A 13,363-nucleotide genomic window follows, 5' to 3' on the forward strand; every position below is an offset into this window, starting at 1 on the left:
TCTTTCTTTGCTGGGGGAGGGTGACACAGGAGAGGTCGGTGAGGCAGCAGTCTTCCGCTCCAGTTTCACCGACTACGGAAGCCAAAGCCCTTCTTTTCATCTCAGAACACCCCCGAGCATGTACAGGCGGTAGAGGCTGGGCCTGGACACCTGGCTGAGTCACACGGGCCGGCCCTCCCAGAGCTCCGCTTGCGATCTGGTCCCGCGAATTCAAACACTTAAATAAAGTGCAGATAACCGAGACAATAGGGCTGTGTGCTCTGGGACGTGGGAGTCCAGGGCTGCCACAGGCGTGGGCCGGGCAGGGAACAGCGCTGAGGAGGGAGGCATTCCGAGAAACCTGAGTGCGACCGGACAGTCAGCTGGGGCCAGGCGTGCGGTAGCTCTGGGCCGGCGAAGCCGAGGAGGGGCTGGGGTCCGGGCGAGGGGAGCGGGGTCGGATCAGGGCGTGGCTTGGAACTCGGCGACGGATTGGACGCGAGGGAGCGGGCGGGGGAGGGCCGGGGCGGGGGCGCGGACCAAGCGACCACCCGGACGTGGGCCCGGGCGGCGCCAGGTCCCGGCGGGAGCTCTCGGCCAGCCCCGCGAAGGCCCACAGTTGCAGGCGCGAGAGGTGTGCGGGGACAGGAGGTGGGGGTCCCGCGCCGGAAGTGGAGGGGGCGGCCGAGGGGCCGCGAGGCGGAGAGGAAACGGGGAGCTGTGGTTCCGGACGCCCCTGTCCCTGCCGCGGCTGCGGAAGCAAGGCTCCTCCAGGTGGCGGGGACGGGGCGGGGCTCGCCCAGGTGGTGGGGGCGGGGCGCCGCGACGGGGGCGTGGCGGCGGGACCCCGCCTCCCGCCCTTCCCGAACCGCTCCGGCCCGGCGCTTCCAGACGCTCTTCTGCTCCCGCCCCGGTCGCCCGGCCATGGGTCTCGGGCGCGGGGTCGCCCAGTCTGCGGCGTGACGGGCGGCTCAGGTGAGGCCGGCATCGACTGGGGGGGTGGGTGGGCGCGGGCCCCGGGGAGGGCGCGGCACGTGCCCGCGGGCCCCAGGCGCCTCACCCTCCTCTCCTTCCTTCTTCTCCTCCAGCCTGGGTCCCACCTCCACCCCCCTAGGCCAGGCCTGCCACCGCCTTCCTGACAGCCCCTTTTGTCCCAGAGGCCGCCAGCGTCTTCACTCCCACCCGGAGCGGCCCGACGCACCGCCTGCTTCGGGAGCACTCGCGCGCAAAGCAAAGCCCGCCGCCCAACTCATGGAGCTGCCTCACTGTCCAATCTGATCGCCCAGGTCACCACACCCCAGCACCGACCTCCTGCCAGGTCCTAGCAGTGGCCCCACCCTGCGAACACGCCCGCTGGTTTCTGCTCCCTGCACTGACCCCGGCACCAAACTGAAACTCCCTTGTCTGCTTTCACGGCTCACACCCCTTTGTCCTGCCCGAATCTACGCCCCCCACCATCACCCAGCACAAGTTGGTTACACATTGGCCCTGGGTGGGCAAATGAGTTTTGTTTTGCTTTTTTCAGTTAAAAACAAAACCGCCCAGTCATTTGATTCAGGGGATATCTTTACAAGAGGCTTATTCGTAATTAAGCAACAGCTGCCCACCCCCCAACTCATGGAGAATTCTTTTCCAGGTCAGCCCTGTCCCCACCAGTGCCGCTTTGCCATGAGGCATCTTCCCTGGTGGTCAGACGTCTGGTAAAGAATCCGCCTGCAATGCGGGAGACCTGGGTTCCATCCCTGGGTTGCGAAGATCCCCTGCAGAAGGGAAAGGCTACCCACTCCAGTATCCTAGCCCGGAGAGTTCCGTGGACTATACAGTCCTTGGGGTCTCAAAGAGCTGGACAGGACTGAGCGACTTTCGATTTCACTTTCATCTGAGTTTGAGACGCTTGCCCTTCCCATCTTAACCCTCCCTCTGGCTGCTGCTCCCCTCTGTGTCCTTCCACCAAGGACTGCCTGTACTGACTTCCGCCTCTCTGCCCCCAGATAGTCACCATGGGCCAGTGCTACTACAATGAGACCATCGGCTTCTTCTACAACAACAGCGGCAAGGAGCTCAGCTCCCACTGGCGGCCCAAAGATCTGGTCGTGGTGGCGCTGGGCCTGACTGTCAGCGTGCTGGTGCTTCTGACCAACCTGCTGGTCATCGCAGCCATCGCCTCCAATCGCCGCTTCCACCAGCCCATTTACTACCTGCTCGGCAACCTGGCCGCAGCTGACCTCTTTGCCGGTGTGGCCTACCTCTTCCTCATGTTCCACACAGGCCCGCGCACAGCCCGGCTGTCACTCCGGGGCTGGTTCGTGCGGCAGGGCCTGCTGGACACGAGCCTGACGGCCTCCGTGGCCACACTTCTGGCCATTGCCGTGGAGCGGCACCGCAGTGTGATGGCCGTGCAGCTGCACAGCCGCCTGCCCCGAGGCCGGGTCATCATGCTGATTGTGGGCGTGTGGGTGGCCGCGCTGGGGCTGGGGCTGCTGCCCGCCCACTCCTGGCACTGCCTCTGTGCCCTGGACCGCTGCTCTCGAATGGCCCCCCTGCTCAGCCGCTCCTACCTCGCCGTCTGGGCACTGTCCAGCCTGCTCGTCTTCCTGCTCATGGTGGCTGTCTACACCCGCATCTTCTTCTATGTGAGGCGGCGAGTGCAGCGCATGTCCGAGCATGTCAGCTGCCACCCCCGCTACCGTGAAACGACGCTGAACCTGGTCAAGACGGTTGTCATCATCCTAGGTGAGTGGTACCCTGCTTCCTGACTGCCAGTCTGATCGAGCGTGATGGGTGGGGATGATGTGAGTGGGGAATGTTCTCCAAGGAAGTGATACCTGCAATGAGGCCAGGGAAGAGTTCCAAGCGGCGGGAACGGAAAGTGAGATCTCCAACAGGACCAGCCCAAAAAGAGAAGAAGGCCCGCGTAGCTGTTCTGTGAGGAGAGGTCAGCACAGCCTTAAAGGGGACAGACAGGAGCTTGTTCTGAGTTCCGTGGGAATTTAAGGGTTCTTAGCCAGGAGTAATGAGGTCAGTTCGGCTGTTAAATGTAGAATGGTCTGGGTTGAGGACACACACCACCCCCAAGAAACAGAATAACTCTTCCCAATCATTCCTTTTCCCCCACCAACTAACTGGCCAGTCCCACAGTGACCTTTCCACCAAAGAATCTTCGGTGTCCAGGGTCCTGTCCACTGTGTGCATGCGTGCTCAGTCATGTCTGACTCTCTTCAACCCCATGGACTGTAGCCTGCCAGGCTCCACTGTCCATGGGAGTTTCCAGGCAGGAATACTGTAGCTGCCATTTCCTACTCCACCTGTCCACCGTATACCAGTTAGGAAAGGCAGACAAATCAGAGAAAGGTTCCCCTTCTTAGCCGTTCTGCCCATCATGCTGCAAAGGCAGCAAGACAGGAAGCATTTCCTTGTAAACCACTCAGCTGTCACCCAAGACCTAGAGATTCCCCCCAGCTTTGAGCGGTTGTAACAGCTGGCCCTGCTCACATCAGGCTCTATCCCACAGGGGCGTTTGTGGTCTGCTGGACGCCGGGCCAGGTGGTGCTCCTCCTGGATGGTCTGGGCTGCAAGTCCTGCAACGTCCTGGCAGTGGAGAAGTATTTCCTACTCTTAGCCGAGGCCAACTCTCTGGTCAATGCTGTGGTATACTCCTGCCGTGATGCTGAGATGCGCCTCACTTTCCGCCGTCTCCTCTGCTGTCGGTGCCTCCGCCCATCTACCCATGAGTCTGTTCGCTACACAGCCTCCACTCACACAGGCACTAGCACTCGCATCATGCTTCCTGAGAATGGCCATTCCCTGATGGACTCCACCCTTTAGCTAACCTTGGACTTCAGCAGGGTACAGCAAATGCCACATCGCTGCCCCAGCCACGGTGGATGCACCTGGCTCTACCCAGTCTGCGGGCCAGACTTAAAGGCAGACCGTCAGTCTCACATGGCATGAGCCACTGCCAGCCCTACCCAGGCACACAGCTGTGCCTGTCTCTGAGCCTGCGGGTTAGGGTCATCTATGCAACTGGGAGAGAGCTGAATGGGGTGCAAGAATCGGGCTCTGAAGTCATCTCAGGTTGAGGGGCTTTTTAACAGACACTTTTCTACTTTTTTGTGCACATGCCTGGTAACCCTGTGGACTGCTTTCTTGTCTGGGGTGGTGTAGATGATAAAGATGAGAGAGATGAGGATTCTCGGACCACGCGGCCCAGGGAAGCAGGGTAACAAGGATGGATTATGGATGCCCCGTCTGCCTGAGGCTGTTTAGGGGCATAGACAGGAGTGCTGAGTGTGAGCTGGGAAAGGTCTGTGACCCCTTGCAGCCTCCAAGGGTCTTGCCTGTCCCCATGAGAACTGAGGCGGTCTACAAGGAGGGCGTGATTTAAGGAGTAAACTTTTCTACTCTGAGATCTCCAAAGCCTCTTCTGTTGTTAGCTTGGTCTGTCTGTCCCTGTGTCCCACAGTTGTCCACCTTGGCTCAGAATGAGCTGGGATCCTTCAACATGGCATCTCCTCGGCCCTATCCTCAGTCCCCCTTGGTCTCGTTCCTTTGTCCTCTGTCTCCTCCCCCTGTTCCCCTGCCTCCATCTTGCCACCTGCCTCTCTGTCTCCATCCTCTGGACCCAGAGTGGTTCCTGGCCTGTGTAAGCCTGCTGCTTGCCCTTTGGTCTGAGTCCAGGTTGTTAATAGTCAGGTGTGTCTATCCCATTGCCCACTCTATCACCTACCTATAATAGAAGGGCTAGGGGTTGTGGGGTCCATGGACCAGCATGCAGGATTTTAAAGTTGCCATTTCTCAAGCTCCTCTGCTGTGCCTGACACACAGATATGTACTTTACTCTTTGCGACCCCATGGACTGCAATTCATTAAGGCTTCCCTATCCATCACCAACTCCCAGAGCTTGCTCAACTCATGTCCATTGAGTCGGTGATGCCATCCATTTCATCCTCTGTCCCCCCTTTTCCTCCTGCCCTCTGTTTCCCAGCATCAGGGTACTTTAGGTACATTGTTTAATCACCATCTGCTTCTTGTGGCAAAGGTGTTATACATATTTTTCATGTGAGGACAATGGCCCCAAAAGATTGAGATTTGGCCCATGGTCACATAGCTTCAGAAGGACACAGAGGGGGCTAGAGAGGCCCCTGAAGAAAGGGCTTCAGTTTTCCATCAAGTCCGGAATTGGTCACAAGCTCAGCCCGGCTTTGCCCGCTTCACTCTCTGGTCTCAGATGTGCCAGACCCATGATGAACCCCCTCTCAGATGCTCATAGAGGCCATTTGCTAGGCCCAGAGTGAACCAGGATCTGGATTCTCTGCTTCCACACCCAGCCAGAATTTGAACCCAGCCCTCCCATCAGAGACCAAATTCTTAAACTACTAAAGCATTCATTGCCAAAGAACCAAAAACATGTAGGTCTTTCTACATGGAATGGGGCTGGGTTTCCCTTTGGAAAATTCTCCCAGCCCTACAACAGCTCTGTGAGGAGGCAAGAATAAACTGGGGTGCTAGGTATCCCAGAGTCCAAGGTGGGCAGTGTGGTTCCTTGAGCTTGGGCCCTGAATTGCCAGAAGTGATGACCTTGGCCAGCACCTCTACCACACAGATGAGTACGCAGTCCTTGTCTCCTTGGAGCTCCATGCCTGTTGGACAGGAGTATTTGTTTCAGGTGCAGAGCCAATCAGTTCCTGTGGGGTGGGAACCGCCCCCAGTGGTCTCCAAAGGTAGCTCTGTTTTCATGTGCTCTGAGCGGGCTGCTGTTGCGTCAGCATCTTCCAGGTTCTAACCCACACAGTTCTGGTCTCCTTTGGGATCTTGTGCCGTCAGTTTTTCCCTCCCCTGTAGGTTTGCTCCTGTCCGCCAGGTGACCAGGTTTTTTGTCTCAGACGGTACTCATAGCTTTCAACCCCCTCCTCCCACCACTATTCTCTGAAGGACACCAAAGTTACCGACCACTTTTCAGGTCTTTTGTGTCATCACTGACCACTGTAGTCACTGACATTTCCGTGGTCTCCACGTGGTCTAGTACTTCTGTTAACGGGCCATGTCGTGGTTTTCACATTAGATGGTGTTCGCATTTCCTCTCCAACAGTAGTGGGAAGAAGTTTCTGAAATGTTCACAGGAAGTTGAAGTTCCTTTCTGAGCCTGTGTCAGAAATCTGTCCCCAAAGCAAACAGGCTCGAGGAGGTCCCATGACTTTGGAGAAGTGATTTATGTCCAATAATAAATCCTTTTCTCTCACACAAAAATCCTCTGATGGTGGGAGTCCTAACAGCTAGAAACAAAGGTCTGTGAAGATTCACTCTGCTTTGGGGGTGCATCAGGGTAGGTCCTCAGAAAGCATCCTTCCCATGCTAGCGAAAGAATGAATAAACAAGCAAGGTCACTCTTAAGCTGAATCTTGAAAGGTGAATTGGTTTCTGCAACTGAGAAAATCACTCAGTTTTAACTCCCAGCCACCATCACCACATATTCCTGTGCCACCCATGGAACACTGGAGGTGCAGCAGGGGGAGCCAGGAGGCCGGAAGCCCCAACCCACCTGATGGGACCTAGGCTGAGGGACGGACTAGCTCACTGAGCAGGGATCTGGGGCTCAGGGTTTCTGTAGATTGTGAGTGTGGTGGCGGAGGGGTGGGGGGCTGGGGCTGTTGATGGGGTTCTGAAAGGCAAGGGAAGGTCTGAAAATAAAGGGTGACTTGAAGGAAGAGTGGAGTGCCTGAGAAGTTAGGATCTGAGATGTGTAGGTTCCTGAGGGATGCTCTGAGACATGGGAGCCTATGAAAAGGGGAGGGGGGTGGGCTCTGGCTCTGAGGAGAAGTAAAGTGCCTCTGAGCAGGAGCGGTCGCTCTGAGGAAATGCGGAAGGCAGAGATGTAAGAGATGGGAGTCTCCAAAGCAGAACAAAAACGGCGTCGCCCTCTCCGGCTGGAAGAATGTGTGCTTAGTCGCTCAGTCCGATCCCATGAACTGTACCCCTCCAGGCTCCTCTGTCCATGGGGATTCTCCAGGCAAGAATACTGGAGTGAGTTGCCATGCTCTACTCTAGGGGATCTTCCCAAGCCAGGGATCGAACCCAGGTCTCCCGCATTGCAGGCGGATTCTTTTCGGTCTGAGCCAGCGGGGAAGAGGGAGGGGGTTAAAATGGAAAGCGCCGTTGCCTCAGCAACCTCCAAAAGAGTCCTAGGCCGTTGAGAGGAGCTGGTGGGGGCGTGTCTCTAGGCGGTGCGGGGATGCTTGGGCGGCGGTGGTTGGCTGGCGGCGTAGTAGGGCGTGTCCCTAGGCGGGGCGCAGCCGCCTGGCTGGCGGCGGTTGGCCGTAGGCGGCGGCGAGGGCCGGGGCTCCGGGGTGAGCGCACCGGGCGCACGGACTGCAGCAGTTGGCTACGACGTCTGCGCGAGCTCTCCAGGCTCGCCAGCTCCTGGTTGAGCACCCGCAGCTCATGGACGCTCCGCCGCGCCCGCCGCGCCCCGCGCCGCCACCGCCTGCCCCGCGCCGCTCGCCGCCCGGGCCCCCACCGGGCTCCAACACAGGAGACGTCCTGCAGCAGATCATGGCCACTACCGACCAGAGCCTGGACGAGGCGCAGGCCAGGTGCTGGCGCGGATTCGGCGGGGGGCCATCCAAAGTCGCTTCACTGAAGGGGGCGGGCCGAGGGGCCAGGACCGGGGCAGCTGGGGTCGTGAGGGGTGAGGAAGGTGCAAGGTGAGAGATGCGATGAGTCTCCGGGCGGAGAGAGGGAGGGCAGGGCGCATGGGAGGGGGAGGCTTGAGGAGGACTGAAGCCGGATTCTGAGGCCGAAGGGACGTGAGGGGTTAAAATGGAACAGATTGAAAGGGAGCTTATGGAGCTAAGCAGTTGAGTGATAGATTTTAAGAGCTCGTCCTGAGGTGAGAGGGATGGGTTGAAGGAGAGTTTGTGGATGGAGAGGTTTATGGTGAAAGGTGGTTTCAAAGTTTATGAAATGTAAGAGGGAAGAGTTTTGGAGATGAGGGATGTAAGAGCTGAGAGGTGGGTTCACACAGGATTTGTGAATAATGGACAACTGAATGAATCAGTGGTATTTATGAAGATGGGAAATTGAGGGGGCCGGTAATGGAGAATGAGTTGTGGGAAATAAGACTGGAGAATAAAGAGATGGTGTCATTTGATTTGGGAATGATCCAGTAAAAAAGTCAGTGGGGAAGCTGAGTGGAGACAAAGGATCCCCCTCTTTTTTTAAATTAATTTGGCGAATATTTGTTCGATACTATGTGTGGGGCACGGAGCGGGGTGCTGTCATAGTCACTGTGGTCAAGCTAATGGTTTGACAGAGAGAAAATAATAACGAAACTAAGTTGCGAGGAAAACTGTAAGTAAAGGGATGGAAAGCTGTGGGAAGCCAGGTGGAGAGGGCACCGCACCTTCAGAAGCCCCAAGGTGGGAAAGGGCAGGAAGAAAACAGAGCTAGGGACTGAAAGTCCCCAGTAGAGTGGAGAGAGTCTGGAACCAAGATCACATGGGGATGACAAGCTTCGGGAAGGAGTCTGGGTTTTATTTCAGGTGTAGTGGGAAAATCACAGTGGTTTTCATGTCTCACCTCCACCTACCATTTGTCAGCCAGCCAGGATTGGTAGAAGGTGCTTCACAAGGCAGCCCATTATGTTTGGGGTCTGCTTGAATTATTAGAACTAACATTATTAGATAATTAGATAACTAACATGATTATTAGAATTACTAGAACTAACCTTTTAGAACTAACACCCAAAAAAGATGTCCTTTTCATTATAGGGCACTGGAATGCAAATGTAGGAAGTCAAGAAACACCTGGAATAACAGGCAAATTTGGCCTTGGAATACGGAATGAAGCAGGGCAAAGACTAATAGAGTTTTGCCAAGAAAATGCACTGGTCATAGCAAACACCCTCTTCCTACAACACAAGAGAAGACTCTACACATGGACCTCACCAGATGGTCAACACCAAAATCAGACTGATTATATTCTTTGCAGCCAAAGATGGAGAAGCTCTATACAGTCAACAAAAACAGGACCAGGAGCTGACTGTGGCTCAGATCATCAATTCCTTATTGCCAAATTCAGACTCAAATTGAAGAAAGTAGGGAAAACCGCTAGACCATTCAGGTATGACCTAAATCAAATCTCTTATGATTATAAAGTGGAAGTGAGAAATAAATTTAAGGACCTAGATCTGATAGACAGACTGCCTGATGAACTATGGAATGAGGTTCGTGACATTGTACAGGAGACAGGGATCAAGACCATCCCCGTGGAAAAGAAATGCAAAAAAGCAAAATGGCTGTCTGGGGAGGCCTTACAAATAGCTGTGAAAAGAAGAGAGGTGAAAAGAAAAGGAGAAAAGGAAAGATATAAGCATCTGAATGGAGAGTTCCAAAGAATAGCAAGAAGAGATAAGAAAGCCTTCAGCAATCAGTGCAAAGAAATAGAGGAAAAGAACAGAATGGGAAAGACTAGAGATCTCTTCAAGAAAATTAGAGATACCAAGGGAACATTTCATGCAAAGATGGGCTCAATAAAGGACAGAAATGGTATGGACCTAACAGAAGCAGAAGATATTAAGAAGAGGTGGCAAGAATACACAGAAGAACTGTACAAAAAAGATCTTCATGACCAAGATAATCACGATGGTGTGCTCACTCACCTAGAGCCAGACATCCTGGAATGTGAAGTCAAGTGGGCCTTAGAAAGCTTCACTAAGAACAAAGCTAGTGGAGGTGATGGAATTTCAGTTGAGCTATTTCAAATCCTGAAAGATAATGCTGTGAAAGTGCTGCACTCAATATGCCAGCAAATTTGGAAAACTCAGCAGTGGCCGCAGGACTGGAAAAGGTCAGTTTTCATTACAATCCCAAAGAAAGGCAATGCCAAACAATGCTCAAACTACCGCATAATTGCACTCATCTCACGTGCTAGTAAAGTAATGCTCAAAATTCTCCAAGCCAGGCTTCAGCAATCCATGAACTGCGAACTTCCTGATGTTCAAGCTGGTTTTAGAAAAGGCAGAGGAACCAGAGATCAAATTGCCAACATCCGCTGGATCATGGAAAAAGTAAGAGCGTTCCAGAAAAACATCTATTTCTGCTTTATTGAGTATGCCAAAGCCTTTGACTGTGTGGATCACAATAAACTATGGAAAATTCTGAAAGAGATGGGACCACCTGATCTGCCTCTTGAGAAATCTGTATGCAGGTAAGGAAGCAGCAGTTAGAACTGGACATGGAACAGCAGACTGGTTCCAAATAGGAAAAGGAGTACATCAAGGCTGTATATTGTCACCCTGCTTATTTAACTTATATGCAGAGTACATCATGAGAAACGCTGGGCTGGATCAAGTACAAGCTGGAATCAAGATTTCCGGGAGAAATATCAATAACCTCAGATATGCAGATAACACCACCCTTATGGCAGAAAGTGAAAAGGAACTAAAGTGCCTCTTGATGAAAGTGAAAGAGGAGAGTGGAAAAAGTTGGCTTAAAACTCAACATTCAGAAAATGAAGATCATGGCATCTGGGCCCATCACTTCATGGGAAATATATAGGGAAACAGTGGAAAGTGTCAGACTTTATTTTGGGGGGCTCCAAAATCACTGCAGATTGTGATTGCAACCATGAAATTAAAAGACGCTTACTCCTTGGAAGAAAAGTTATGACCAACCTAGATAGCGTGTTGAAAAGCAGAGACATTACTTTGCCAACAAACGTCCGTCTAGTCAAGGCTATGGTTTTTCCAGTGGTCATGTATGGATGTGAGAGTTGGACTGTGAAGAAAGCTGAGCGCCGAAGAATTGATGCTTTTGAGCTGTGGTGTTGGAGAAGACTCTTGAGAGTCCCTTGGACTGCAAGGAGATCCAACCAGTCCATTCTGAAGATCAGCCCTGGGATTTCTTTAGAGGGAATGATGCTAAAGCTGAAGCTCCAGTACTTTGGCCACCTCATGCGGAGAGTTGACTGACTCATTGGAAAAGACTCTGATGCTGGGAGGGATTGGGGGCAAGAGGAGAAGGGGACGACAGAGGATGAAATGGCTGGATAGCATCACTGACTCGATGGACGTGAGTCTGAGTAAACTCCCGGAGTTGGTGATGGACAGGGAGGCCTGGCGTGCTGCGATTCATGGGGTCGCAAAGAGTCGGACACGACTCAGCGACTGAACAGAACTGAAATGAACTGAATTATTAGAAAATAGCAAAGCCCTTTTCAAAGATGAGGTCTTGTTGAATGTGACCTGTTTGGGGTAAAGGATGGTCCCTGGGGATGGGACCAGGGTCTGGAGTTGCGAACTGTATAGTGCCTAGAACCTTCTAGAGAGGACAGGTTACAAAGCCAGGTCAACAGCAGCCCCAGAAACAGAGGAGGCAAGTAAAAGGTGGATGTGGCAGGCATTCTTCAAACTTTCTTTCCTCTGCTTCTTATAACATGCCAATTCTTTCCACAGTTTCAAGGCCTCTATCTGGAAAGTTAAGAGTGTTACATATATATACTTCCACCCCCACCCCCTTGGAGCAGTGTGCTAGGTGCTACAGAAACCAGGATGGCTAAGAGGTTCTCTTATAATAAGCTCACTCAGAAGTAAGGTGTGGGGGAGACTGACTTATAAACAGTCATCATAATAGCAGTGTGCGGATAGAGGTGATTCCTGGCACAAAGAGCTGAGCCGGGAGAGGGTGCCCTTCTGTGAGGCCCTGTCTGCTAAGCCAGTCTGAGAGCAAGGGCATTGTTGTGCTTTCCTTTGTATTCCCAGGGCTGTGCACAATACCTGGCACCTAGTATTCAGTCAAGTTTTGTGGCACTTAGATTCTGGAAGGATTGGTTGGAGCTAGGGAAAAGGGAAAACGGGCTTTTCACACCAAGGAACCACGGAAGCAGCGTTTTCAGTTCCTTCTATTCTAGGCCTGGAGCTGCTTAAGCAGCTTGAACTCTGCTCAGACATGGCCTTCCTCAGGCATGTGGCACCCCAGCACAGCCCCGAGGCTGCTGCTTTTCTCTTGTCAATCTCGAGTCTCAACTCCCTTAGGTAGGCTTTAGAATGGAATGCAGTCACTACTTGCTGTTCTCAAAGAAAGTCGTTTTTCTTTGAAGCCTAAGAAACTGAAAAGGGAGGGTATGGTACTTGCTTTACCACCACAGAGCTGTTAGGTAGCTGATTCCTGTTTTCCTTCTGAGGTAGAAAGCACCCTGGGGTGTCTATTTTGAGACTTTGGGGAGCTTTACATCTGCTCTGCTTCCTGCGTAGTCTCTAGATGAATTCGGGCCCTAAAAGTCACCCAAGTCCAGACACCAGTCTTTAGTCCTCTAGTGGGCGGGCCACTTACTCCATTTCGGAGAAAACACAGCTTGGGCGGGCCTGTTCCTTGAAAGGAATGGCTACTGACTCCAGTCTTCTTGCCTAGAGAATTCTGTGGACAGAAGAGCCTGGCGGGTTGAAGTCCATGGGGTTGCAGAGAGTCGGACATGACTGAGCGACTCACACTTTACTACATTCCTCATAGTAAACCCAGCAGCCAGGTAGATTATCAACCTGGGCAGGGGGGCAGACTGCGTTTTCCTGATTGGCCAACTGGCTGAGACCTTCCTTAGCCTTTTTGACCCTGCGCTCTCTCTGTGCCCTCCCGACCCCTTCATAGCCCCTGGAATCCATTTAGCCCAACTGGCTGGCAAGAAAAAGCTTTTCATCTCAGATCTGAGGCCCTCTCAACCTGCTTTGTCCATGCATGTGTGTTCAGTTTCTAAGTCGTACCTGACTCTTTGCATCCCATGGAGTGTATCCTGCCAGGCTCCTCTGTCGTGGGATTTTCCAGGCAAAAACATTAGAATGGGTTGACATTTCCTTCTCCAGGGGATCTTCCTGACCCCCAGATTGAACCCAGGTCTCCTGCACTGGCAAGTAGGTTCTTTACCACTGAGCCACCAGGGAAGCCCACTTTGTCACCATTAAATGTGTTTAAAGAAGGAAAGCACACCTGTCCTCCTTAAACCTGGATTTCTCTTACACCCTTCCACGTTATTAGGAAGGCAGCTCCTAGTGCTTGTGTGTAATTCATTTTGTCATTATAGCTTCAGCTTGATGGAGTCTTGGAATAGTGAACTGTGTATCGTTCTTCCTTCCGGCTACACAGATAGTAGATGGACACTGGGGACCTTGGAATGCACCATCTTAGTTGAAATTCAGCCGTCATCAGCTGGAGACTTCCTGTGTAAGGGATAACCAGTTTCCTTGAATGATCTTCTGACTTTCTTGGGTGACACCCTGAGGTTTTCCTGGAGAAGGGACAGTTTTACAGTTTCTGGCTTGGACCTTTCACTGACCATGTCCTCATTCATTTCTTATATGGAACCAGGAAGGCAGAAAATTTTCTCTTATTTGCCAAAG

The 13,363-nt window shown here is 52.9% G+C and overlaps 2 protein-coding genes across 2 annotated transcripts in view; both read left to right on the forward strand.

Moving 5' to 3' along the window:
- Positions 1 to 1,979: 1,979 nt before the first annotated feature.
- Positions 1,980 to 3,804, forward strand: LPAR2 (lysophosphatidic acid receptor 2). The gene is made up of 2 exons (XM_068981410.1): positions 1,980 to 2,712; positions 3,491 to 3,804. The coding sequence occupies exons 1-2, from the start codon at positions 1,980 to 1,982 to the stop codon at positions 3,802 to 3,804; spliced, it is 1,047 nt and encodes a 348-aa protein (XP_068837511.1).
- A 3,612-nt stretch (positions 3,805 to 7,416) lies between these two features.
- PBX4 (PBX homeobox 4) overlaps positions 7,417 to 13,363 on the forward strand; it is a 62,750-nt gene continuing 56,803 nt past the window's right edge. The window contains exon 1 of the mRNA XM_068980026.1: positions 7,417 to 7,568. Coding sequence (XP_068836127.1) covers positions 7,417 to 7,568 — 152 coding nt within the window. The remainder of the gene's footprint in view (positions 7,569 to 13,363) is intronic.

This window comes from Capricornis sumatraensis, chromosome 9, assembly GCF_032405125.1.
Source record: "Capricornis sumatraensis isolate serow.1 chromosome 9, serow.2, whole genome shotgun sequence".
Classification (NCBI taxonomy): domain Eukaryota; kingdom Metazoa; phylum Chordata; class Mammalia; order Artiodactyla; family Bovidae; genus Capricornis; species Capricornis sumatraensis.